This window comes from Meleagris gallopavo, chromosome 22 (assembly GCF_000146605.3).
Source record: "Meleagris gallopavo isolate NT-WF06-2002-E0010 breed Aviagen turkey brand Nicholas breeding stock chromosome 22, Turkey_5.1, whole genome shotgun sequence".
Taxonomy (NCBI): Eukaryota; Metazoa; Chordata; class Aves; order Galliformes; family Phasianidae; genus Meleagris; species Meleagris gallopavo.
In genome coordinates this window covers 11,580,854-11,608,136 of record NC_015032.2, presented here as the reverse complement: position 1 = coordinate 11,608,136, position 27,283 = coordinate 11,580,854, and the positions used below count along the sequence as shown (strand labels likewise).

At 40.7% G+C, this 27,283-nt stretch overlaps 1 protein-coding gene across 6 annotated transcripts; it reads right to left on the bottom strand.

Moving 5' to 3' along the window:
• On the bottom strand, window positions 1-27,283 carry LOC100541072 (formin-I-like). 6 transcript variants are annotated; one of them, XM_031556560.1, is made up of 17 exons: window positions 27,100-27,282; window positions 19,784-19,888; window positions 18,352-18,438; window positions 16,272-16,445; window positions 14,908-15,056; window positions 13,627-13,803; window positions 12,590-13,016; window positions 12,235-12,397; window positions 10,514-10,625; window positions 9,095-9,185; window positions 8,648-8,734; window positions 7,735-7,887; window positions 6,265-6,394; window positions 6,110-6,142; window positions 4,302-4,405; window positions 3,398-3,481; window positions 1-1,454 (listed from the first exon to the last, which is right to left on the bottom strand). In XM_031556560.1, the coding sequence occupies exons 1-17, from the start codon at window positions 27,133-27,135 to the stop codon at window positions 1,350-1,352; spliced, it is 2,217 nt and encodes a 738-aa protein (XP_031412420.1). In that variant the 5' UTR covers window positions 27,136-27,282; the 3' UTR covers window positions 1-1,349. The 6 variants fall into 6 exon arrangements, with proteins under 6 accessions (XP_031412420.1, XP_031412418.1, XP_031412421.1 ...); XM_031556558.1 differs by lacking the exon at window positions 27,100-27,282 and adding an exon at window positions 27,001-27,093; XM_031556561.1 differs by lacking the exon at window positions 27,100-27,282 and adding an exon at window positions 22,546-22,868.

Here is a 27,283-nt window from a genome sequence, read left to right as displayed (position 1 = left end):
TTTTTTTTTTTTTTGGTTTGGTTGGTTGGTTGGTTGGTTGGTTGGTTTGGAAGTGTCTATCGAGTCTATTGAGCATCTTCCTCAATTTTTTAAAATTCCCCTGAGATGAGAAGTGGATTTAAAGCGGATGGATTAAGCAGTGATACCCACTGGCATTCACAGGAGGCTCCAGGTTTGCCTCTGAACCAAACACAGCTGGAAGAACAGCTGCATCTTTGCTCATCAGCACACCTGCACAACACCTGGCACGTGGATAGGGAGAAATCTCACATGGTACTGGAGAGACCATTCTAATAGAGCAATTTTAGGCTTAGATGCTTCTAAGCCTTTCAGAGAGGATAGTTCTAATTTCTTGCAGTATTGAAGCCAAGGAGACTGTTCAGCATTTCTACCTGTTAGACTTTCTGTAAAAGCCAAAATACTGTGAGAATTGGGCAGGCAGATCTAAAATAAGTCAGAGAACCAACATTTGATCGAACAATGCTGTAAAACTGGTAGAGAAAAATGCAGTGTTTTATCAAGGGCTTCATAGGACTATTTTCTGCTTTCAATGTTCAACGCATCCCTTTTTTGTTTATCCATTTATAGCCTTCCTTTTCTCCTTGTATTTTTGAGCTGCAAGTAATTATTCTAATTAAAAATATGGAAAAGCCAACAAATGCAACAAAAGTATTTTCACTTTCGAAAACCATCAATAATTACTTTCACTGTGCACTACTTAGATGCCTCATGACATGTTTTTATTTCACCTCTCTGATATTGTTCTCTTCTCACCAATGCAAATTTCACACACTGATTGGCTTCCACAGTATTTTATCCAAAAAAAGCAATGCTTTATTGTACTACTTTGGGAGGCACTACCTGCCAGGTTCTTTCTCCATTAAATACTGAAGCTGCAGTGCTTTAATGGCTGAAGACAATCAAGATTTTTGCTAAATGTAATTAAAAAAAAAAAGAATTACAGAAAAAGAATAATTAAAAATTAGAACACCATATGTAAATTTATTCATTGTAAGTAACAGTTGAAACTCAGGCAGAAGACTGGATGTCAAAGACAAAAATAAAAAGAAAAATTTAAAAACATCAAGAGTGTCTCCCTTCTAAATGTACAGGTATCTGTAGGGGCATGCACAGAAAAAAGTGAGTCTCACAAGAGACCTACAATCCCACAGGTCTGAGACCACTTGCAAAACTACACATCATAAATTGAATATATCTTTAAATCAAAATCTACTGCTGTACAAACTGGAATGGAATGTGCACCTTATTGGCAGGGCAACTTTCAAAACAATTAACTTAAATGTAGTTTCCTACACTTCACTCTCCCCTTTTTATGAGTAGTGTTGTCCTTACTGCATGACTTCAGCACAGGCCTTTCTAAACTCACTAATGAACGTAGATATCCATCCAAACAGCTCCTGAGAGTCCCGGTCTTGTGGTTCCCCAAATTTTACCTGTAAATTTAAAAGAGAAATATATTTAACATTAGTATTATCCAAATAAATTAATCCGTGTCCAAGATTGTAATGTAATGAAAAGAGCAGGAGAAAGGCTGAATACGTTCATTATCATTATTGATCAATCAGAAAACTTAGAGCTGGACAAAACGTCCATTAAACTGAGATTCGAAACACCTGAAGCAGAAGTGGCCATGGGAGTTGTAATTAAATTACTGCAGTAACTGTTTCCTGGTTCTCTGCACAAAGCAGCTTCTCTGGCTGGACTGCAGATCTACCACCAAAGAGCAGATAACACCTACATTGGCAAAGTTCTTGGGATTGCAGTTTTTTAGATGAACCAATCCGTAAAAGAAAAGAAGCACATTAGGGAAATGGTTTCTATCCACTGTGGAATCATGGTGGGTGTGATAGCAGCAGATTTAAGCCAAAATGCTTTAATTCTTTGGCATTTTGTTTTGCAAACAAAAAATATCATGTTTACGTGGATATTTTGGAAGAAAAGTTAATCCATCGAGGAGACACCTTTCCCTGTTCTCTTCTTTTTACCTGAAAAAGCAACCTGAATATTGGCATCACGTTTTCTCTACTGCGAAACGAGAGGTGAAAGGCAATCATACTACAAAGTTAATTGCTAGGAGAGGGATTTCTGGATTAATTAAAATCACTTCCATGTGTATTTTCCAGTTCTAGGACAGAAAAGTAATTTTAGTCTTAAAATTGTTGCTGAGTTTTAATTCAAGAGGTTTGCCGACATTTCCAAAGATCCTCCTTAATGGTATCAGTGAGTTAAAGAACATAACTGCATTTAAAATGGTTTTCTAATTGAGCAGAAGACATAGAGAACATGCTCCAAAGGTTTCCATGAAAGATTTAAAAACAAATTTAAAAAGCCTTATGTTGCTATAAGTTCTTGTCTTGCCTGCAATAGAGAGCTACCAGATAACCAGGAGGTACAGCTCTCCCCAGGATGAGCAGCAGTGTAGTTGTATTTCCACAGTGTTTGGACAGCTATCCATCATTACCTGCACACCTAAGATGCTCTTGGGAGCAAACCCTCTGCTGGGAACTTGGAAACTCACGTATAATCCAACCACAAACACTTGCACATTAACCAGTGATACCTGATTAATGGTTTGGCCTGTTGTGTTCCTAATTGCACCTCCTGGGGGCTCCAGGTTCTTGATCCTTGGCACACCTCACCACTCACCTATGGCGTACCATCAATTAAACAGCAATCAGAGAAGCATTTCCTGGAGCTAACAACCATCCATGAGAAGTTGATAGCCCACAGCTATTCCACAGGCAGTTACCTCCAATTTATTGTTAATTCCATAGAAGTGTCACATGCCAAGGTCATTATTGATTTTATAAGCAGAATATGAAATCACAAAGGTAGGCCTGTGGATTTTTGTTTCATGAGCAATGTGATTTCCATGGCTACACACAGCCCGTTTCCACATCAGATCCCAGGTGAGCAGGGCTGTTCCTTCCTGGCGCTGTTCAGCTGATGGTCTGGGCTTTGATCACCCATCCTGTTTTATATTTGCTTTACATTTTTGCTGCCTCATAAATATACAAAAGGGTCTGCCCAGCAAGAACATTATTTGGAAGAAATAAATCCATTCAAAGTGAGAGAAAATATATAAAATACCTACCTTCAGAAAATAAGGGGAAGTGAGCGAAAAAGCAGCTGGGAAAAAACTTGAGATTCTGAACATCTACTTTTTTACATATGTATTTTTGGACAATCAACACTTTAAAAAGTGAATTATAAATCCTCAAGAATAAAACACAATTTCTTTCAAAACATTCCATCCATGTCCACCTCCTGTGGACAGTATTACTGCAAGGCACATGGAAACATGGGAACTTCTGCATTTTTCTTCTATTCTTAAGAAATTTAGGTTTCTTTCATTGCATTTTAATATGAGACGTACCAGCACGCTGGTATAAAGCTTCTTCATTTCTTCACATCTTTTTGACAGCTGGGATAGATCCCCTTCATATTTCTGAATCAAATCCTGTAATAAAGTAAAATTTCTTAATTTGGCAGAAGAGTGTAATGTTAGAGCAGATATTAAATAGTGAAAATAAGAGAATTTAAGTCAAAATTTTCACATCAGAACAATTTCGTGTTTCACAGAAGATAAGCACACATCAAGCACATGTATTGCCTTGCAAATATGAAGGCATCAAAGACAAAAAACAAAACCCATTAGGCACTGCCCAGCCTTACTGTAAGCAAGGCAGCCACTCACCAGTTCTCACTGAGTGAAAAACAAAGCCTTAAGCTTCGAAAAAAAGAAAATTTCTTAATCACTACTCCTTTGTAACAAATACATTTTAGATGACTTAGTATTCATTCAAGAAGCACACTGAGCAACTAGCACGTCCTCAGCTGCTTTCTGCAGTGCTCCCCTGCCCACCTCACTCTGCCATTAGCATGGGCAGAATCATCTTAGGCCAACCTATAATCACAATTCAGTCTAGCTCCTGGATGCTGTTTCTCCATGCTATTTTCCCCGCTGTCTGAGGGCAGAGGGAGTTGCTACAAATCCACACATGCTCTGAAATTGCTGTTATTCCAAAGAGTTTATTGCAGCTGACTGTGAAGCTATCTGCTCCTCAGCCATTCCAGCCCGTTTGCCTGTGAAGCAAAAGCAAGAGATACAGAAGCTCTGAAAAGGCATTCCCATGCCTCATCAAACGCTATCAGAGAGAAATAAAAGTCTGCTTTTCCTCAGATGCTCCCAATCCACTTGTCAGGGCAGGATTCAGCACGAACCAAGGAGGTTACTTATCTTTTATCTCCAGCCCACGGTAAGGTTGGGGTAATGTTACCTTTAGTTCTCTGCAGAACTGCGACTCCTGGGGTGTTGCCTTGGTTGTCCTGGGTTTGATAAGACGCCTGCACTGAGTAACATTTTCCAATTCCTTTTTTAGAACTAACAAAGGAGAAAGAAAATGAGAAATTTCATGAGTGTGCAGTTGTGTCCAAAGGAATGCAAATGTCTTATTTATAAGAGACATAAAAAATAGGAGACTCTGGGTCTATATAATATGTTCATCTAGAAATATTTAATTTCTGTTTTAAAATAGAAATCTTAAAGGAAGCATGGATCTTACGGGAAAGAAATAGTATGTGATCACCCCACAAGCAACTGCAAAGTAATAAAGAGGTCAATAGTGTGGTTATGCAGCAGCTGTAAATCTGATGTTCCCTAGGCTTTAGGAATTAGCTGTGAAAATAACATTCTTCCAACCTACCTTTTTGTATAGAAAATTCAGGCTTCCATTAAAGATAAAAGAACAAAAATTCTCTTTATAACAAATAAGAAATCTTGTCAGATGGCAGAAAGCCCTACAGAAGATTGCCATCATGGGAGCTTTGGCTGTACAGAATGGGAGGAGAGAATACAGCTTTGGATGCAGTGACTCAGTCCTGAACTCAGTTAGGCTGCTCATATACACTCTGCATGAGCCCCAGGACATGTCTTGAACAACATGGTGTGAAAGGCTGGATCAGAAGCATTTCGTCCATCTTCTTCCCTGTCTGCTCTGGATAACAGTACTTGGAAGGTAAGAGAGTGCTCTGTAGTGGTCCCATCAGAAATCCAGGAGGAAAGAGGCCAGTCAGTCTCCTCCAGGTCTCCTAACTCCTCTCCTTTGATAGCTCAGCTCCCAGCACTTACACTATAGCTCCCATGCCTGTTGCACTACTCAATTGTACCAACGTGGTCTCTAGAGAACACAAGTGATTGAAGGTAGACAATGATTGTATATACATAGGTCTACCTACTTACATATTCCTAAAAACTCAATTGGCATTTCTTGGAACAAAGTAAAATACTGTCTTTGGTAGCCTTGAGTTAGATGCCTGTCTGCTTCCCCAAGCCCAACAAAATGGGAACAAGAGGTTTTTCAAACCAAAAGCTGAGAGCAATGGTCATTAAATTATGTTACAAGAAGCTGAAATGGGAATTACTAGTCTGTGGTGACATTTGGTCAGTGTCCGTGCCACATTTTCAAAAGACAGATTTTTATAAATGTTTAACACCATGTAAGTTATTTTTACCCATGCAGGTACCTTCTCTATCATCTCTCACAGAGCTCACTCTAAATTCCACTGGCTTTGCCGGTCACCTTACTGTGCTGTTCAAAGTTGTAAATGTCTCCCAAAATCTGTCTTACATTTGAGTGACTTTATTCTGTTCTCTCCTACTGACTTCAGTGGTGTAGGACTCCTTTCTAGAGATGGACTCCAGTTTGGTTCAAAGACATTCTTGAACTTCTGTGCTGAACCGTGCAAAGGTTCCTCCTGCTGCACTGGCTTCTCTGAGACAATCTTACTGCAGTAACTGGGACAGAGTGCTCATATTGCTAACATCTCTAGTTTAAAATAAACGCTATTTACCACAAGCAGTATATATTTTTTGTATTTCTGAACCACCTGGGCACGCTTTATTATTCCTTTTTGAAAATTCTTCACAGTAAAATGACAGACTAAATATCACCATAGCAACACCTTACCTCAATATTTGTATATTTACCTCTCTTTACAAACTACAGAAGTACAATGAAAACCTGTTCCAAACGACTGCACAAAGTATGAAAATCTCTCTCTGAGTTTAGAAACCACGTTTACATACCATCAACTTCAGCACTTAGGCCCTTCATGGAAGCTGGAAAGGAAGAGAGATGGAAAAACGTGCCACTAAATATCATTCGCACTTTAGGATGGAAGTTCCAACAAAAGTTGAGGGACTCCATTACTGGGTGGCTTTCTTCCCCTCCCTCCTCTTACCATCAGGAACAGCCTCAAATTCTGTCAGTTCCTGAGAAAATTTCACCAGATCAGGCTCTTGTAAGGAGATCTGTTCCACAAGGGCATGAAGCAAGGTGAACGTCCTCTCCTTGCCCCGCAGCAGGGATAACTGCAAACAGAATGGAGCAGTAACTGGCAGACCGAGCTGTTACACTTCCTTAAAAAATTTAGGAGCAGCAGAGATGTTGATAGCTCCTGGATAGATCTGACAAGAATAGAAAGTGCAATGAAATCAAATATCTCCTTTTCAATCTGCAGCTTCTCAGACATTCTTGATTAAGATCAAACTTTTTGCTTTCATATCCGTTCACCTTCATTGTGTTCTTTTGTGCTTTCTTATTCATACATTCGTAATAACTTAAGGTATCCTAAGTGATTGCAACTCATTTTGGTCCTCCAAACAGAGATATCATTCCTTTCCATGTAAAAGCAGTGTGCTGTGTTCGTGAAGGCAGTAAACTTCCTTAATTGAATCTGGGAAGATGTGCTGTGGCAGAAAATGATTTTGTTGGCATTTTTCATTATGATTGATACAGTACTACAGCTGTTATTAAAAAAGAAAAAAAAAGGTTGTGTCTCAGAATTGCCACTGGAGTTATAAATCACTCACTCACTTGTATATTAAAATCTCCAGATGGAAAAGATATTGTATAAATATATATATATATAAAAAAAATGCACACACATATATATAAATAAATAAATAAATAAACAAACAAAATCCTCCTCTCTCCTACTTACAGACCAGGCACAGATGATGTTTGTTCATAGAGCATATCTCTGTCAGGAGAAACAAAAGATCACAGCAGCCACCTCCCTCCCCATCCATTCATCCAGAAGAGCACTGGTGGGGTGGGGGGTGTCAGAACCATTAAACCAGGCAAAGTTCCCTCCCTCTGCATTTGTTCATTTATTTATACCCTACTTTAGGAACTTAAAATTACGTGGGCCCACTGTTGCAGAAGAGCTTTGCATTAGAGCAAAAAGCAGCACTAAGGAATTATTCCACTGCAGAAGGAATGCTGCAGCTACAGCCTATGGATAATGAAAGGTCCCTATGACAGTGCACTGCACAAAGGTGTAAAACACTCCTTAAGTCGAGGGCCTGCAGTTCAGATGTCTCTTCCAGCCAGGGGATCTCAATATCGGAGCCGTCAGCATTTTGACATTCTCCCTCATTAGAAAAACAACACATCCAACACCGCAGTGCCCCCACCCAGCCAGCGCCACTGTCTGAAGTGGGGAAATGCATCTTGTTACAGTGCACATTACAGAATATATTATTAAACAGCAGTTTGTTTCTGGTGTAACCAAGAGCAGATGTTAAAATGTTAGCTACTCATTAAAAATGATTGCCTTTCTTCGCACCCAGGGCAAAACCGAGGTAATGCTAATGGATAACATACATTACAATATGATGACTTAATGAAAAGAAAAATATTTACTCACTTTGGTCAAAGATGACAATCGAAATCCTTTTGCCTTCTCTTTTCCCGCATTTTCATTTAAATGGTTTCCAATGGCTAAAATGTACTCCAAGACAGCAATAAATTTCTGGCTGGAATGCAGCTGCTTACTTGCTTGGATTTTCTGGTTTATTAGCTGAAACACAAATATGCAAGTAGAACAATGGTGCCTGTAATTGTTCTTTGCCATGCCTCATTGTCCCCACCTGAAGCAAGTCACACTGCTCCCTTCCCATCCAGCTTCCTCTGGGAAAGGCCAGGGGCTGTCAGGCTCTGTTCCCCAGCGAAGCAAAGCTGGTGTTGGCACAACTGCCTGACATGGAGGTCAGATCTTCTGTGGCTACCAAAGTAGCCCTGCCAAAAGAACTTCAACCTCATCCCTCAAAATGCTTCAGAAGAAAAAGTGTTTTGTTGTTTGAATGCACCAGATTGCTCCAAATGCCAAGCATCGGGGGAAGCAGATAGCCCAAAGCACAGCATAAGGTTCTCCGTCCTTCACCTCTCTCTTGTTTACTCCAGCTGAAGATTAATCAAAATTCTTGGTACAGTTTCCCTGCAACCAAATTCAGTATCAATATTTGCTTTTGCAGGGCCGCCACCTCCCTTCTGGGGCAACAGGCACAGGAGGTGGATTTATTTCCATCAAAGATATGATCTATTTTTAAAAAGTCTATGATTATTATTTTTTAACCATTTTGCTCTTTACATCTGAAAAGTATCATGAAATCAGGCCGCCTGGGTCAGCACACTATTAATTGCTCACATTATGAACAATGAATTATCTTGCTATAGTGGAAAAAAAAATCCCCAGTCACACAGCTCTGAAAGGCACACCGAAGCTTCTAATGTTTAATTGACAGATTATGTTAATGAATGATGAAGCTGTCATTACTTACAGGCTCCAGATCTCCCATGCTCACAGGGAGTTCACGTATGGCTAGCAGGAGATCCAACCTCTGGCCTAAGTGGGGGATTTTACACATCTGCACAGAATTGAACAGAGAAGGCTTGTAGGGCCAATTAAAGTCAATGACACGCATTTCTCATGAGCAAGAACAGTTAAATGTGTACAGTTTTATGTCTAGAGATTTTGGAAATCTACTTCAGAGTAACTGGTTCTTGTTTGGAGGGGAGGGGAAAGCATGTTAGTAGGAGATACAAAATGGATTTTACAGATCTCTTTGCACATTTTTACTGTCTCAACTCTTTCTCAGATAAACCTTCTTATAATTATTCTTGGTAAGACTGTAAATTTAAGTGCCCAAGAACAGTTCTTTGTAGTGATTTTATCCAGAAGAGGCTGTTAGAAATAGCATGTAGTGTTTTAACACTGTGCTTCCTACCTCCAACATAAACTGATCGACTATGTGCAGCTCTGAGGGGCATCCCCTGAACGCCTGGTACTTCTCTGCATCCTTCGGTGTTAGCATGTATCTGCAAAACAGCAAACAAAGAGCAGATGTCCTCATCCTTGAACATGCCATAATGCCAAGCAGTCATCCCACTCCACGCATCACAACTTCTTCCACTTCCTCGTTTTACATACTGCACATATGCATATTATTATTGCACACTGCATTTATTCTTTAACCATCTGTACTTTATTGATATTTGAGACAGTGATGCAACAGAAACAGTGGTCTGCAGCTAGATCTGCATTTCTGGAAACATTTATACAGGCACAAGGCTTGACAATAAGTGAGTAGTGTTCATCTGCAGGTCTACAGGCAATTTACAATGCTGTGGAGAAGGTACCTTTACCTTTTGGAGAAGGAAAAACTGTAGCAGAAGGGAATTAATACTTTCCAAAGAGGTTCATTAATTCTGTGTGAGATATTTTTGTGCCTTCCTTTCATGTATTGGATGAACAACCATCAGACAGCCTTTCAGAAGCACCTGGTGACAATGCAGACTTTTCCAGTTTTGGCTGTGCTCAATCAGCTTTTATCCAGCAATAACTTCTTGGAAAAATGAGCAGGGAAGAGCAGGCTGTGTTATGGGATGGCTTGCTCAAGGCAAGCTGTGCCCAAATCATTGCACGCAATGACATTAACTCCATATATTCACATCTGGCCTACTTGTTCTTATTACTAAGTGCAAACACAGTTCTGCAAACTTTAACACTACTGTACCAATGAGGATCAGGCCAGAACTGTAAGGCCAGAACTAAACTCACTCCACAAGAAGTAGGCACATCAACAGTTAATAATATATATTTACTTCTTCACTTTCTTTGCCAGTAGCACCTTTTCCTGAGATCTCTTTTAGCAAAACACTCAATTTTCTCATTTTCACCTCATATTTTCATAACACTGCATGCAATGAGATGGCATAGCTATCGCATGCCTTGCGTGGAGACTTGAAAGTGCAATGGAAACCTCTCTGAGTTGCTCCTTTCTTGACTATTCAAAGAGATACAATCCAAATTTCACATGCCTCTGAAACAGATTCCTTTCTGCATAATTATTATTTTGGTGGTGGGTTTTTAAACTTCTAGTTTCCAAAATTTAATTTAATTAATTTTAATTGTGGCTTTAAACCTGCAAGCCTCTGTCACTCAGAAATACTGATAGTCTGCAGTGAAGCTTCTGTAACATGTGTTGGGCTTCCTTCTGTGTGCAGCCCTCACATTTTATCTATGGTCAGGATAGATCTGATGTCTCCATTGCATCTTTCCTGAATTTCCTGTTATTTGCAGAAAAATTTGCTTTCTCCAAAACACAGCATTTGTTGTAAATAAACAATTGAAACCAAAAGATTACCTTCGTAGCGTCGTAATCTGTTCATCTGTAAGTCCACCACTCTCTTCATGTATAATGTACAGCTTTTCTTTCAGCTCACTTGGTTTTATACGGAAACTCTTAAGAAAAATGCCTCGGGAAAAAAAGATCCTCGTATTACATGGAAGAATCATAGAATCACAAGATTGGAATGACCTCAAGATCATCAGCTCCTCAATTTCTACTCATTTCTTTGATTTTTTCCCCCAAATTACCGTGTCATCTTAAGTTCAAGGTATTTTCCTAAGCAAAATAAGGATTTGACATGGAAAAATCATTCTCACACAGAGAAACAAGCACCCATCAAGTCACAGGAGCTGATGTTTTGATCCCTAAGTCAGTCTGTCACCCACAAGGTTTCAGTTTTGGATTAATGCCCACCTCCCCAAATCTTTTCCTTTGTTAAAGGGAAAGTATTTTTCTTGTTTCTCTCTTTCTGGTACATTGCTCTCCGTGTGAGATAACTTAGCTTTTATTTGCTTTCTCTTCTACACCAGGTTTGAACTTACTGTGTAGATCTTTGCCCAGGACTCTAATTTTTCTTTAGAGTTTGGACATCCACTCAAATTCTCAAGAGATTTTCTCCAGCTGGCATCTTGGAGCTTCATCTTTTTAGTCATTAGTTTAAGAACTGTGGTTTGCAGCTCTTGCAGGAAGATTAATCAGAATTCTGAGAATAGGAATAACTTTTGATCTGAGAACTGTCCACTGAAATAAGTACATGTCAAAAATCTCATTGATGGGACTTTAAGGATAAGATTAAGAAATGGACATAGAATGTCTCAGTGAAAGAAACTGTAGGAGCAATTGGATCAAAAGGAAGAATGGTGCTATTTGCAAACCAAATGAAAGAAATTTCCTAAAAGAAACTGGAATAATTTTGCAGAGAGAAGTGCTATTACTGGATTCTTTTTATCTGAAATAGGACTTTTGTATCGCTCACTTCCTTTTAATCCTTCAAATTATCAGTCTGTAATTGCAATAATTCCAACAAGTTTTATTTCCATTTACAGTTCTCAGTTAAAACTTTCCACAATCTCCAAAGTATATTCCTTCTTATCAGTATTCATAAAGTTGAAATCAGGATGACTTCAAAATGAGCCCTTTACACATGTAACATTTCTTAAAACAGCACTATGTTATATAATTTATTTTTTGAAAGCCATCTCTGCAAAAATCAAAGCAGTCATTGAAGACCAGTTACCAGGTTCTTGGAGGTTGGTGGCCCTGCCTGTGGCAGAGGGGCCAGAACTCAATGATCCTCGGGGTCCCTTCCAATCCAAGCCATTCTATCAATCCATGATTCTGTGTTTCTACCCCTGCTTCTTTGGTATCTGTTACTTCTCATTAGAGTCACTGAAAAAACTTCACATCATGTCATCAGTAAGAGCAGAACTATCTGCTGAAGTCCCACTTTTAGCAGTGATTTCACAGGTGTCATACACGATGATAAACGCCTGCCCTGAGACAGCAGCATCACGGCAGGAGGGCACACTCAGAACTTTCACACAGGAGATGTGATATTTCTACTGTGCGTCATGAAGGACCACATTTACAGAACTGAACCAGGAGGTCTGTGCTCACAGATGAGTGGCACTGAGTTATGCGGTGATTTAGACACAAGATTACCTCTCTTACCCACCAAGTGGTAAAAATTATGAATAGAAAATGCATACAAGTGGGAGTACACAGTTCTTACTTACTGAAGTTATGTGCAACTTTTCGATCCAACATGATGTGCTGATTCCCTGAAGGTTCACTGCCTGAAAATACTGCCACGTCCTGGATCTGGAACTGCTCGCAGAGTCTGGATGCATCTATCTTTTTCTTGCCTGGGTCACAAGAACCCCAAATAGACTTTTGAATCTAAGAACATAGGAGTGACAAGGAAAAGAAAAAGCCAGAAGAACAGGGTCACTTTGTTCCATTCCGAATATACAAAGGGCATTCAGGTCCTTTTCTGGCATAGCTGAATTTTAACTATACGTGTAATCCAGGCTACTACTACTACTACTACTATTATTATTATTAAGCACTTACTGTCAGTTTCACCCTTACCTTATCACAAGGAACAACATCCCAGTGAAAGGCTTTGGTTCTCTTTGCCAAGGGAGAAAGGCTGCAGGACTGGAAGAATGCAGGTGGGGCTGGTGGCACCTCCACCTTACTTAAGGGAACTGCAGTAGATGCTGATGCTGGGGCTACATCTCCCTTCACAGGCTTTGTCTGTGAGTTTGAAGGCTTGTTCAGACTGATTTTTGCAGCACTCACATCGAAATGGAGGGCCTCCTCTTTATGTTCATTCAGAGCTACAGTAACATTCTCATAATCAGCTTCAGAGGAGGTGTCTCCTTGGGATTCCTCCTGGGACAGAAAGCCACCCTTGCACAGCTGACAGTACCTTTCTATGAGAGACACCCATTCATTCTGGAGCTTGCTAACATCCTCTGTCCTGTAATTTTGGACAGTAAAGGGTATTCGAAACCTGAAATTGAAGAATGGCGTATGTAAACATACAGAAGTCTAAATAACATGCTGACTAATACAGCTACAGACATTTCTTAAGCAGAATGATGTTCAGCACCTTCACTTGCCAAAGGAGCCCAGTGCTGCTGACTCTGACCTTTTCAGGCAGAGTTAATTGCTTCGATGTCTAAGGTTACAGAGCTGAAGTTTTGCTATACACTGACTTTGCAATGCAGTTATTCATAATTCCTCTTCTCCACCTTGCGGGAAGGTGAACAGTGTGCTGAGTCTTACCAAGCTTGGTGCACAAGCTGGTCAGAACCTGCTCACACATCTGTCTAATCAATCAATCAATGTGGTTCTTCACTGGCTCCTGACAGGACGACTAGATGAGTCTGTGTGGACACTGTTTCAATGCATTTTCTCAATTCTACAATGTAGTACTCATGATTCTTCATTAAAATATTTGTCAAACCACTACAAGGCTATGGGAGGAGTTACCTATAATAATCAGACAGTCTTATTTCTTCCCTGCTGTATTTTGTTCCAAGGCACTGAGTTTCTCTGTTGCCTGACATTGTTTTCAGTTGTTCTGCTTTATCAAAGTATTAATTACCAACTATACTTACAAATAATTGTGTCCTTTGGTCTGGATGGAAAAGGTACCACATTCATTCTCCTTGCTGACACTCACGTTACCACCTGACAAATGAATTGTGTTCATCGCAGGGCATGCATTCTTGCTCTCTGCTCCCAGACCTATGCAATATAAAGTCAGTTCTCCTTCACGTAGTTGTACCAAGTACCTGAATGGCAGGGAATGAATATACAGTTCATCTGGTGCTGTCTGCTTGTTTGTACAATCCTTGACTTTGTTAAGGCCCTTTCTATTGCCAGTAAGCCTCCACATTTTTCTATCATATTCCATGAAGAACTGACCCTGCTCCCCCTCATTCCCACATCTCACTGAGTAGAAAGCAGGCACAATGCTCTCCATTGAAAGGTTTCCATCAGAAATGACAGTGCCCAAGCGTGGGCATTACCTGTTCTAAGGCTAAATTATTCCCTGCAGAAGCTCCCAGGCCATACACAGTTTCTTTTTGCAGCAGAATCTCCTGCTTCAGTCTCTTCTAAGTTTCAGCTCTGCTGTTTATGACAAAGGCCTCACACTCAGTAAGTGTGGGGCTTTACCATATATGTATTTTATTCTTATTTCAGAATTTGCATTCTTCTTTTCCCTGAGGTGTACTGCATTTCTTTATCACTCTGGCAGTTCCATCAGGCCTTCCTTTCCCTCCGCTCTCTCTAAGGTGTGGCTAGTTGGTTAAGGTTTATATGAGGAATTCAAATGGGCTTTGCAGCACCAGAACAATTAAACATAAAATATGAATTGCATCTACTCCCACATAAACAGTCAAAGTGATATGAACTGTTAACAGAACTGGCCATTATATCGACCTCTCCTTTCTTGGAAGCAGGGACTTAAAGTTCAAATGCGTCTCCAAATGTTTCCACCATTATTTACTTTTCCAAAAAAAAAGAAAGGATAAATACCAAGCGGAAAGCAACAAGGGCTTTGCTTCACGAGATAAATAAAAATCAGTTTTTCTTTGTTAATGAACTTACTAGATGTTGAAAGGTGACAAATCCTGTGACGCACTTGGGGGCAGTGCACACAAGACGTACAGCAGTAGCCTTTTAAAAACAATTAAATCATTATATGTGAACTGTGAAGTTTTTTTTGCAATAATTGCCCTGTGCAGATAATTACAAGGTCAATTTTTTTTCATTAGTGTTTTTTCTAGATGTGCTTTTTTTCTCCTCTCACTTGATAGTGTGAGCCATGTCAGACCATGGACAAACAGAGCAACTGTTTTAGAAGGTGGCTGAGAAGAAGATATGGTTCATACTTCACCCATTCAGTGGACATAAAAGCATTCTGCTGCAAATCCAGCACTCCTTCATGCACCACGTCACACTCTGCAGCTCTCTCCAAGCATGGCTCCCCTGGCCTCCTGCATGAGTTACTCTGCATCACTCTGCTCAACAGGTACATTATCTATAGAACAGGAGGCAGAGAGAGTGTATTTTCCATATTAACTCCCTCGAATCAGACATTAGCAGGTGGGTTTTTCTACTATAAAAATGATAGTCAGCATTATAACAAGCACCAAATAGGCAAAATTCATTTATGTAGAATAAATAGGTCTTTCTATGATGCTGAACTGCTTACCTGCAAGTTGTTGTTATGCCCTCAGCCCTATCAGCACAAGGAGAACACACCTTGCTCTGGAGAGGCTACTGTGAAACACAATTTTACTTCTTGAATTTGTGTACAAAGCAACTTAAGGCAATCTAGACAGTTAAGCTCAGTGCCAGCCCAAGGAGTACCTGACTGATTTACTGTGGAATCTGGAATGAACCCAGCAGAAAAGTGAAAGCATGCCTATGTTTGTAAGTTGCATGGATAAAAGTGAGTATGAATTTAAAGCACTCTGGTTATACAGTGCCTCATCTGAGTGCTATTGCTATGGAACAAGTGCACTTTTTTAAGTCCTTCTGCTAGATTTAATCTATTTTGAAAATTAATCTGATCAACCACAAGGTGCCATTCATCTGGAATGCAAGTTCCTGCCCGTGTTGAGCTCTGAGCTTCCCAAAGGACAAACCCCTCAGCAAAAATCTTCTTACAAGTGGGTTACATCAGCAGTTTGGGCACAAACTCTTCCATGTATTTAAGAGTCCTGTCCAGCTGACTTCAGTGCTTCAGCAGTGGGATGAGATGAGCTCCAAGACTTGCTCACCTCCAAGCACAAGCAGCATCTGCACTTGTGGCTGGTGTTCATTTCACCCCTTCGTCTTCTCCAGTCTCATTTAGCTTAATTACACAAATTACTTGGAACATTTGAAGGAGTTGAAACCTCAAAGTGAAACTTCTCAGAAAACATCAATTAAAATTCAACTGTGTATGGATCAGTTCTGTTTCCTCGATTTACTGCAGTCTCAAACCCATTGCAAAGTGCTGAAAAAAATGCACCCGTTTTCATCCCGCATCCCGGGCTGGCTGTACATCTGCAGTTTTAATGGCCAAACTTTATCCTGATCTCACGTTTCCTTTGTTCTATGTACCACCCTCTATAGAATAAAGACATGCTACTTCTTTGATTGCACAATGCACAACACAATTCCCATTAGTGTCTGGATCCTGCCAGGTGCTAGCATAATATTAGCTGTTATTTATAGCAATCTATCTCTGGCAGTGTAAAAACCTTACCTTCCTTTTGTCATCAAGAGACACTGCTTCCAGCTCATAGTCTTGTCTCCCATGAAACACAATGCTGAAACGTCTTCTTTCAGCATCTTCACAGGATTTGACTTGTGAGAAAGGGAACTGCTTCTTAATAATTCCTTTTTCAATGTTAAAAATTGTCTTTGTGTTGAAATCAATCTGGAATAGAAAGTTCTCATTACTTGATTCCATTGCTTCTCTTCATTGGAAAGGGAAGCGATCCTCCCAAGTATTACCACACAAGGGCATGCAAGCCATGAACTAGCCCAGCGTACATGCCTGTTTTGCCAATGATTACAGTAAAAAACGGCATTGCCTCACCGAGATAATGTACTTGTTTTATTTGTTTTATTTACAAAACAGATACTCACTGTAACCGTGTTACCCTATTTCATTTGATGAACATACATCAATTTATCACTTTGAAATATTTATTTTTAAATTCTCCTTGCCTTATTAACCCCAGTGCAAAAGCTTCACAATCAGCAGCATCTCAGCAGAGACTCACTTACTGATCTATTCAATGATGTGAAGGTGCTTATTTTTGTAACAACAGCTTCTGTGTCAAGCTGTTGTTACAAAAGCTGGAAAAGAGGGCACTCTTTGGAGATTTCCTTCTGACACAAACATTACTGTTTTGAGATCTGATCTAACAAGATTTTTGCCTGTGCTTCTGTACAGACATACACATGCATATAGAGTTGGAACAATGCTATTAGCCAATAAAGTTGTTTTGTTTTGTTTTTTGCTGCCACAGCTGTAACAATTAAAAATTGGTTGTTCTGAAATAAGATTATCATCGCTCCACTGCACAGCTTTATTGATACAGATCCCAGTATCTTTTCTGTGTGGTCATCCCTGCTGAGCAGAAACAGCTCCATCCATCAATAAGATGTGAACATTATCTCTGTGCTTTGCATCATCACATGTGGCCCGCAGAGGAGAAATTCGGATCTTGCCCAAGTTAGACATTTACCTGTGGTCATGAATAATTTCCACTATCTTTCATTCACATCATGCAGACCACGCTAACCCAATGCTAGTGCCTTGTCCTTGTTTCTGCTTTCATTGGAAACCTCCAAAGCAGCACCATGCTCATTGTTATCTCTGACTTTTCAAGGCTGCTGGTTAACTAAAGGACTGCAATGAAACTACTCCGAGATTCCAAAATGACACGCTTCATGGCTATTACAGCTTTCTCCAGTTTTCCATCAGCTTACGTCTAACCAAGTCATCTTTTAGCTTGAACATTTGTGGATATTGCAAGAAATAACATTATGCTTTCAAAGCTGAGATGTAGTAAAGAAAAAACACCATTTAGCACATTCATATGCAGGTACATAATGTCAAAAAAAAAAAAAAAGAGAAGAAGAAGAAGAAAGGAGCTCACAGGACAGAGTAACGAGGGATGAAATTCACAGTCTGCCAAATTAAACTTTCCCTGTAAAAATGTTTTACCATGCTTCACATAGCCTCAGTGAAGCAATAAAACAGAAAGTCTGCTTGTCAGAACCATGGAAAGATAGTCATCAACACAATAAAACTAAAAATCCTGTGAGCAGTCAGTCAATAAGGTATTTACTTTCCCAGGTGTGTTTGCATTTGAGCAAACAGCCAGACCAGGGAATGCACTGCTCCCCACACAGCCCAACTTGTCAGCTCTCAAAACTGCAGTCCTCTCTTCATACACCAGAGAGGTACAGATTTAGGATCAAAACTACATGTTTCCTTAAAAGCACAATCAGAACCTTTAAATACAGACCGAAGATCCTCCTTTTGCTAGTCTTGTCACATAGCCTGCTAGAAGAGAAGGGTAATTTGTGAAGTACGTGTACTATGCAATCTGTGATGAGCAAATATCTACTCCAAGTTAAGTGCTATTTTAAAATTAAATCCTTTACACAATGCTTTGTATCTTCAACTGGAATGAAGTTAAGTGAATGACTGCACTGAAGTCGATGAACCCTCTCCAGTTCCCACCTGCAGAGGCCCTGGTGCAGGAACATAAGATGCATGGCATCTCTTTCAGAGATACTTCTTCAGAAGTATGAATTATTTGCATTACCTGCAAAATTCGTTTCTGCCACCGATAGTGTTTGTATTTGTAGATACTGTAGTTAAACAGCGAGCCAGTTAGCAAATCCTGTGAGTCCTGAAAAAACAGAACAGAAATCAGCACGAGGTCCATACTATGTTATTTTTGTCCACTCAAATACAGTCATGTTGTCAGGTGAAATCTCCCTCAGTGAGCGTTGCTCAAGCCAGGCTTTGTAGAAGTGCTCCATGAGGAGACTGATGGAAGCATCCTCCTGGTCTGATTTCACAAACACAAATACCCACAGCTCCTGCTGAACTAATGAAGAGATCACAGATTTGGGTGGAAAATAAAAGAGCAGAGAAGAGGAAGATGAAGAAGAAAAGAATGCACGCAGTTGCACTAGAGACATTTCCAAATACATGACTATGAGCCATTTATTGGATGCAGTAGCAAAGAAAGGCAGTCTGTGATTTAAAGAAACTTATTTACGTGCCCTCAAATGTGGTGCACTGAAATGGCAGATCTTTGTTCCTTGCCGTCGTGTGAGGGTTACCCAGTTTGTTATCTGATCTCTTGCACTAGCTGTCTGGTTTGCTTGGATGGGGACTACTATTCTAATATTCAGGAGAACACAATGACAAGAAGGTCATGAGTCAGACACAAAATTGCATTCATTTCTTATAATTAATCATCACAAAAACATCAAAGCAGCAGACATAGAAAAGGAACCCTTCCTCTTCTTATTCTGAGAAGATATGCCCACATAGTTCTACACCACTGAGCTTAACGTTTCTGTTGCCTTTTTGTAAAACGTATGCCACTTCTTTATCTGTATTTGGTTTTGCTTCCCTTTCTACTTCTTTCCAGCCAAGAAGTTAAAGAGCAGTTTAGAGATTTCCAAAAATTCCAAAAATCAGCAGATTCATCTCAAAATCACCACTAGTATCTACTGTGCAAAAAAATCCTAAGATTTCACTCCTTGCAGGAGATGATCCCATAGGAGGGTGGTTCAAAAAAGGAAATAATGAAAAGCTCTGCAAAGAGTTCTCGGCTGACCCTTCTGTGGTGTGATGATGGAGAGAGATTGCAGCCAGAGAAATACTAGACTGAGAATAAGTAGAGAAATAGAAGGCTGATTTATTAATGTACAGAACTATAATTCAGGGGATAATAAAGCTCCTGTGGCCACATCTGGTGTAGATTCAAACTATTTCATCCAGGTAATGACATGAATGCAACCACAGCACCTACACGAGACATCCATGGGACAGAACACAGCTAACCTGACTGCGGCAGCAGATTTTAGCCAGACACACTTGGTCATAAACTGGAGTGTTTGCACAAAGGGAGACTGCAGCTTTGAAAGCAGGACAGACATGCTCCTAACATTCAACCAGGCTTTCCAGAACATGCTTGTACATTTGAACGGCTTGCAGAATAAATCAAAGAGTGACCTCACCTTATCGGTGTACACTTCTTTCTGTGCCAAATGCAAAGCTCCTTCAATGCTCACTTCTTTGTTTTTCACCATGTTCATAATTTTGAGGATTTTTTCCTGGCTTAACTGGAAAAAAGTCAATCAGATGTATTTAGAGACTGTGTTTTCAGTTGGCTGTTGAGGATACAGACTGCTTGTGATAGTCACAGCTGCACCATCTGCCATAAAATTACAATTTCGCTCGTGCTTTACGTTCTATCCACAACCTACCCAGTAAATATAATCTCCCTTTGAACCCTGGTGAGAATCCACAAAATACCAAATACCCAGAGGCCTTTATGATTTTAGAGGATGGGTGGCAATATCTGGAGACAGAACTGCCAGGAGGAAATCTGAGTTAGAAAATGTGGGAAGAAGTGAAAGCATCGCTTTTGCATGCTTGCCAGTGTCTCACCCTTAGCATAAAGGCCTGTACACAAAGAACACGAAAACAAAATCAGACCATTAGAAATTTCCAAGATGAAAAGAGAAGTTGGTATCTACTGCCAGATACAGCCACCACATGAACTTATCTAAATACATTAACGAGCAGACATTATGCTTCCCCTTTCTTTTTGAAGCAAGAACGGGAAAAAGGCCTTCCCTGCCCCCCTTCTGCCAGGCTGAGGGGATGACTGAAACGGAGGCAGCTCTGTGGCACACAGCCCTGCTTGTCCTACACTTTGTCTGTATCTAGAGCTCCACAAGCACAGAGCTCTCTGCCCCAGCCCCAGCTCTCAGCCTTGGAGCCAAACAAGGTCCTCTGCACCCACCCAGGTACTGCCACAAGTCTGGTGGGTGATGTAAAACCCACCTCTGCCATCAGTGACTCATCAGTCCACCTGCTGTCTCTTTTTCCCAGCTGCACCACAACAAACACAATTCAACTCACCCGATTTCCAGCACGTGAACCTGTTCCTGATCAACCTGAATGATTTTACAGCCTACAGATAAAACCAGGAGTAAAGGAGAAATATTTTGCTTTTAAAGCCTCAGAATTTTCACTGCTAATATCAAGGTAACTTATGGCATAGCTCCTGGCAGCAAATTGCAATGTGAACAGTTAGGAAAGCCAAAAAGCAGTTTGGTGATTCCTTCGTACATGCTGAGGCACACAAGGTTTCTACAGTGCAGAAAAAAATTTCTACAATTACCTCCACATTCTGTATCTGAATTTCAAAAGGCCATATATTTACTCCACACCTACAGTGTATACAATTAGATCTTAACAAGATGATTCCCTATTGGACAGGCTCTGTGTAAGCTAAAAAGAATGTGGATATATGTGAGTTGGAAAATATAGTTTCCTTAGGGCTAAATTCTGCCAGCTTCAAAGTTGAAGGTCCTATTTATACAGGACTGCAATTCCTGGCAGAAAGTTGAATGGTATTTTCTGCCACCTTCAGACTTTTTCATAAGATAAAGCACTCAAAGACTTTGCACCACAGTGAAAATGATAACATAAGGAGAACATCATAGCCCTGTGTCAAAGACACAATCAGATTCAAATAAACAAGAGAAGAATTCACCTCCTTCACTTCAGCACACAAGTAATGTAACAGAGGAGCTCAATTTTCACCTGAATTTCACTGTGATATTCAACAACACGACGTATCATGTGTATCTTTGGGTATGCTTCCTAAGAATGGACAAAAAAACACAGCAGTTTCAGCTTCCAAGCTGTCCTCTGGCAAGCAGGCTCCATTCTGCAGTGCACTGAGCACTTCGAGGCCCATTTTTCTGGCAAATATTCTATCCTGGACTAAGGAACCTTGCCACAGCACGTCTCAAACACTGACATTCCCATGTAATGTCTCTGTTCCTGCTTTGTGTTGTTGAAAATTCTCAAAAGGTTTTTCTTCTCACATACAATTTGCAGAAATGAGTGCATTCTGAGCTCTACAAAATATTCATCTCTTCATTCTGCTGATGCTCACCAAGGTCTCCTTCACACTAGGATGAAGTTCTGCTTAACGTCTTCTAATTTTCTTAATAATACATGAAGAGAAATGTTTGCAAAAGTGAAGTAAGTCCTTTTGCATATAGCAGATTGAGGAAGGTGGGTTATTCACTGTGACTGCTGGCAGTTAACGCACTCCCCAGAGAGCTCACAAAGCACAGTGGTTGGGACAGGCTATTTTCAACAGGACCTTGTTGTTTTACTGTCTCTGTTAGCTCCCTCTGCACATCTGTAAGTGACGGGGGGGCTGTGTGGGGGGACACTTCAAAAGATGACAGAGGTAAAAATAAAGGAGGCACATTTCAGCTTATGAGATCAGTCAGAATTGCTTGTCAGAGATCTGCCTGGCCTGCCCAGGCTTTTGGCAGCCACGTGTTAGCGCGGTATTTTACGTGTGGAGAGACTTGAGTAACAGATCCTGACCTTTACGGCTCTGTGCCTGCAGGGCTTTTCTTTCAGCTCGTCACAATTTTTATAATGCTCATTTTTGTGTTTATTTTCGATGTTTTTTTCCTGTTGCAAAGAAAAAAGTTTTGTCAAATTATCCACCAAAATGCCACCAAGTCAGATCGTGTTGTATTGCCTAATAGAAGGTGACTGGTGCAACCAAACAGAACGTTTTTATGCAAGGTTAGATTAAAAAAAAGGCTAAGAAAAGGAAAATTACTTCTTTGTTATAAAACATTCACGCTAAGGAAATACCTGAGATTGCACTGACAATATATTCTTTTGCCTGCCAGGTTAAAGAAGGTTGTTTAATATAGATTAAATTTTCATCACTCACCCAAAATTCAGTATGGCCACTCAGCTGCTTCGAAAGAAAAATCAGTGCCCACAATTGCAGGAAGAGTGTGGGGCTCCAGGAATTGTTTGCACACCCGTTACTCTGCAGGGTCAAGTGTTCATATTTTGGCCCAGACACATATAAAATGTGTTCAGTGGCAAGATAAGAGATTTCTGGCTTGTTCTTGGGCAGCTGCCCCAGCAGCACTTAACTGACCCCTTCTAGGGCTTCCTGCCACTCCTCACCTCAGGAGGCCCTAAGGGGAATGTGCTGCAGGTAGTCTGAATGCCGTGGCATATATTTCTGTAAAGACTTGAGAAAGGTCTCCAAATCTCCCGAGCATCAGCCGAGAAAGTGGGGTTAAAGCCACACGGTGAGGAGTCATTTACAGCTCATTGAGCAGATCTGCAGAAGTCGTGCAGAGCATAGGAAACCACTCAGGCACAGGACAAGCTGATATCCTGTGCACATACACAACACTCCCAGCTGCCCAGAGGTCCACTCTGACTCCTCAGCAGTCAGCAGAGGCCCCTGGGCGCCTGTAGGTGGCAATTCAGCACATCTTAAGACCTGTCTCTTTTTCTCTGTTACCTATAGAGGAATGCGTGCTATGTGATTTTTGTCAGCTTACTCTTATTCCACAGACCACACTACCTGAATCACAGGGATAGGACAGTAGTAATCTAATGCAGGAAGACTCAAACACCCGTGGAGATGCGATGCTGTCCATCAGCTACATACACATAGGATTGCAGTTACTGCTAATAGCAACGTGACTCGGTGAGACCTTACTGTGGGTTTATTTAGGTGGAGATCATACCTAACATGCACTGAGCTCTATCACTTCCCGTGACAGCACAGCCAAGTCATGCAGAAATCCTGCTCTCTGTACAAACGAGGAGATGTTTCCATTCTAACCCAGTCAAGCTTTTCATTGCTCTTGCTAAGCAGTCATTACACTTGTCCTTACTAAACATTCTGTTGTGAAACATTCTGCTCTGCTTGTTACAAGGGGTAAGAGCCAAACCAGCTGTGGCTGCTGTTGCACTGAGGGCCCTTCTCTGCAGTGCACAGAAGCAGCACTCCATCAGCATTGCCAATGTCAGCCCTCCAAGAGCCAAGGGGACTCAGAACGAGGAGGGAGATCCAAGTGATGGCTATGTGTATTTCTTTACAGAGATCTCATGAATTTCTCGGCATTTATCTCACTGAAAGCCATTTGTCCACACAAGAAACATGCAGCTTCAACTCACATGCCTGATGTATTTTTGATCCAGCATAGTAATATTTTCATTCATTTTGAAGTTTAGGTTTTTAAACATAGAATTTAATAGCAGATTTTGGGTTTTGTCTACAAAAGCAGGTTGAAGAGGCTTAGAGGTAAAGCCTCTGAGGGCTTTCTGTTCACTTACTGCCTTCCAGCTATAGCACACATCACTTTTGCAAACCAAATCCAGTGGAGAAACTTAATAAGTGCCAGGATACAATGCAGTGATGGATCTCTTATGAAATTTCAAGTAGCAGTTTCCTTCTCTGAGCTGTGATTCTAAAGAAAACAGGTTGCTTTTTTTTTTTTTTCCCCCTATTTAAATCAAAGGCACTGGTTTACTTTATTGTGGACATTTTGCCTTCTTCGCAATCCCATGTAGAGCACTGCCTGCATGCTGAACGTGTCACTTACATGATTTTAAAGACAGCAGACACAATCTGGGTTGCCTTAAGATTTCCAGTTCAGACTTTCATCTCCTTACAGATTCACTTTCATCACATTCGAAGTTGGCCCAAAATGTACCATGTGGTCCTGTGTGTTTGCAGGGGAGTGGCTGGAACTTATAACTGGAATAGGCTCTGTTATTGCTGGAACAGCTGCCCAGAGAGGCTGTGGATGCCCCGTCCCTGGAGGTGTTCAAGGCCAGGTTGGATGAGGCCCTGGGCAACCTGGTCTAGTATTAAATGTGGAGGTTGGTGGCCCTGCCTGTGGCAGGGGGTTGGGGATTCAAGGTCCCTTCAACCCGGGCCATTCTGTCATTCTAAGATAACTGGGGTTATCCAAAAAACTTTCACTTGTAATTTCCACACAATATCAATAAAGAAGACTGATGTGACATCTATGTGTGGCAATACCTTCTTTTGTAGCCAGTCATAGCAACAGACTAATATTATTTGTCATACAGCGCTGCTATTCATCAAATAAATTATGCATCCGTAATAATGTTTTGCATTATTTGTTCAGATCTAGAGCTATCTAAATAATATCTGTCAACATTTATTCAAGGAAGGTATTAATCAAATAGTAGCTTGATTTCCCTACAAAAATGGAAATTCTGCCACTTTCGGTAGGAGATAAAGGAGCTCAAACATACTTTAATTCAATTTATTATATTATACATTAGTGATTAAGTACCCTAACAAAAAAAAATCCTAAAGAGCTAGCCTCAAAAATGTGTAAGAATCTAGAATATGAATATATGGAGTGAAATGCGTGCAGCATGGCTGGCAATATAAACTAGCTCATCTCAACTGGCAGATCTGCAGAACCTGCGAACATTTAATTTCAAAACAACAGCAGAACCAAGGAAGCTGAAGTGCTCCTTACAAATCCTCTGCTCCAACCAACGCTGCCATGGCAAGGAGCAGATTTCAATGACCTACAAGGTTCGGGGAAAATCAGATTTCCCTTTTGTTGTCCAGTGAAAACAGCCCATCTCCAAAGCTACAGGAGCACTTCCTGAGCCTGTGTACATGTCTATGAATAAATAGATCAGAAGATACAGAATCTTTATCCAAGTGGAATTGATCTGTTGACAAATATATATGTATACACCCAGTGAAAATCTGCTTTATGCTACCTTAGAAAAGACCCGAAAAAGAAAACATCTAAGAGAGGTGGCCCTTACTTGAAAGTCTAACAAAAATTGGATGGAAAGCCATGGGAGATGAAGAACTTTAAGGTGGTTGATAAAAACAAAGTGAGGAGGAAAATCTGAAGGGCTGACAACTGCTCCATGGTACTATCAGCCCTCAGGAGACTTAGATGAAAAGTCTCGGGGAGATGTATAACCAAATTTTAAAAGGATTTCACAAAAAAAAAACTTCAAGACGTTTTTCTCAGGCTCAGTTCAGCTTTGCAAATATTTTCGTGAATGTACAACCACTGTGGAAGGAAGGAAAGGAAAAAGTAGCACCACCTGATTATGGTTTCCTGTTCTGTGATTCTCACTGATTTAAGCCCTTTCTGGTAGCAAATATTTGGCCATTTTCTGCCCTGATGCCCCTAGCAGTACCTGAAGTAAGAAATAAGAGCAATGATTTGTAAGCTGCACCTCAGGCTGTGCTTAGCACATGAGTGCTAAAGAGTAAACACACGGATATGTAGATAGTGAGGAAAGGGAAAACACTTTAGGACTGGATCTGTGTCCTTTCAACCCCACTGTCACCAACAGCTTCTGCAGATAGACCCCAGTCCCTCTGCATGTCAGTATAACGAGCAGTGCAATTTTATTGCATTTCAGTTGTTATTACTTCAGGTGAAACCACTAATATCTGTCAAGCTAGATGACTCTGTCTTTGCAGGACCTATTACACTGCCCTCCACAAAAAGCCATACACGTTGATGTTGCAGGGAGGGAACCAAATGCAGGAACTTGGCCTATGCCCTTTTTCCTCTGTGAGAGCCCCGGGAGCAATAAAAAAGCTTTGTTCTCATTTATGTCATCACCCTGGGTTTTTCTCAAGCCTCACCTCGCAAATCTTTCCCTGACCATCTCACACTTCTCAGTGAAAAGTAGGATTGTGCAAACAGGACAGGATTCTCTGCAGCTTTCCCATTCTTCTCAAAGCACACAGGAACTTGCTCAGGGCCAAGCACTCCATCACCTTCAGCCTGCACGTAACACATCTGTTCCTTCCATCAATTGCTCTTTACCCCAGGGACTCTCCACCACTATGTGCTATCAGCTTTCCCAGTGAAAGGGGAACCTTCCACCACTTATTTCACCAGGTAACAGACTTTCATACGTACAGGTATTGCAACAAGCAGAATGCTACAAAGACTACAAATCATGCAGGTACACTCTGACAAATTCTGCAGTGCTGCAAGCTGATGTATTTTCAGTTCTAGCATATCAATCTTATCAAATACCAACATGAGTATCAGAAACTGCTTTTACCTACAATGCAAAATGCTTTTTTCCCACTCTCCAATTATCTTACGGAAATTCTTAGTGCAGAGAATATACAGTATTAATAAATCCTCTCTAATTGCAGCAAAAGACTGGTTTTCTCTCTTTGTCCCCTTTTCGTATCAGAAAACCCTTGCACATTTCAATGTGCCCAGTCCAAAAACACATTGTTTTGTGCCCACCATCCACAAACACTTTCCGATCTATTAAACCAGCCTAAGCTCATACCAGATCATAACCAGTTACATTGAACAATCTACCGCAGATTTCCTACCAACAAAATACAAAGCCGTTGCCAGTCTCCAACACTCCACCTCATCCATGATGCACAAGGGAGCACTTCCACACGAGCCATCACTGCTTCTGCCTTTACCTGTGAAAAAGCATCTTGTGTTCTGGTGTTATCCATGGCTGTGGAGATTCTGTTTGTTTCACCAGCATCCCATTGGGTTACAAAGTGTTCATTAACCACACCTGCTTTCCCCCAGCACCGCTCTCCTCTGTTTTCTCTGCCTCTCTCATGAAATCTCGCAGCCCACAGTTTTTATTAAGCCTTA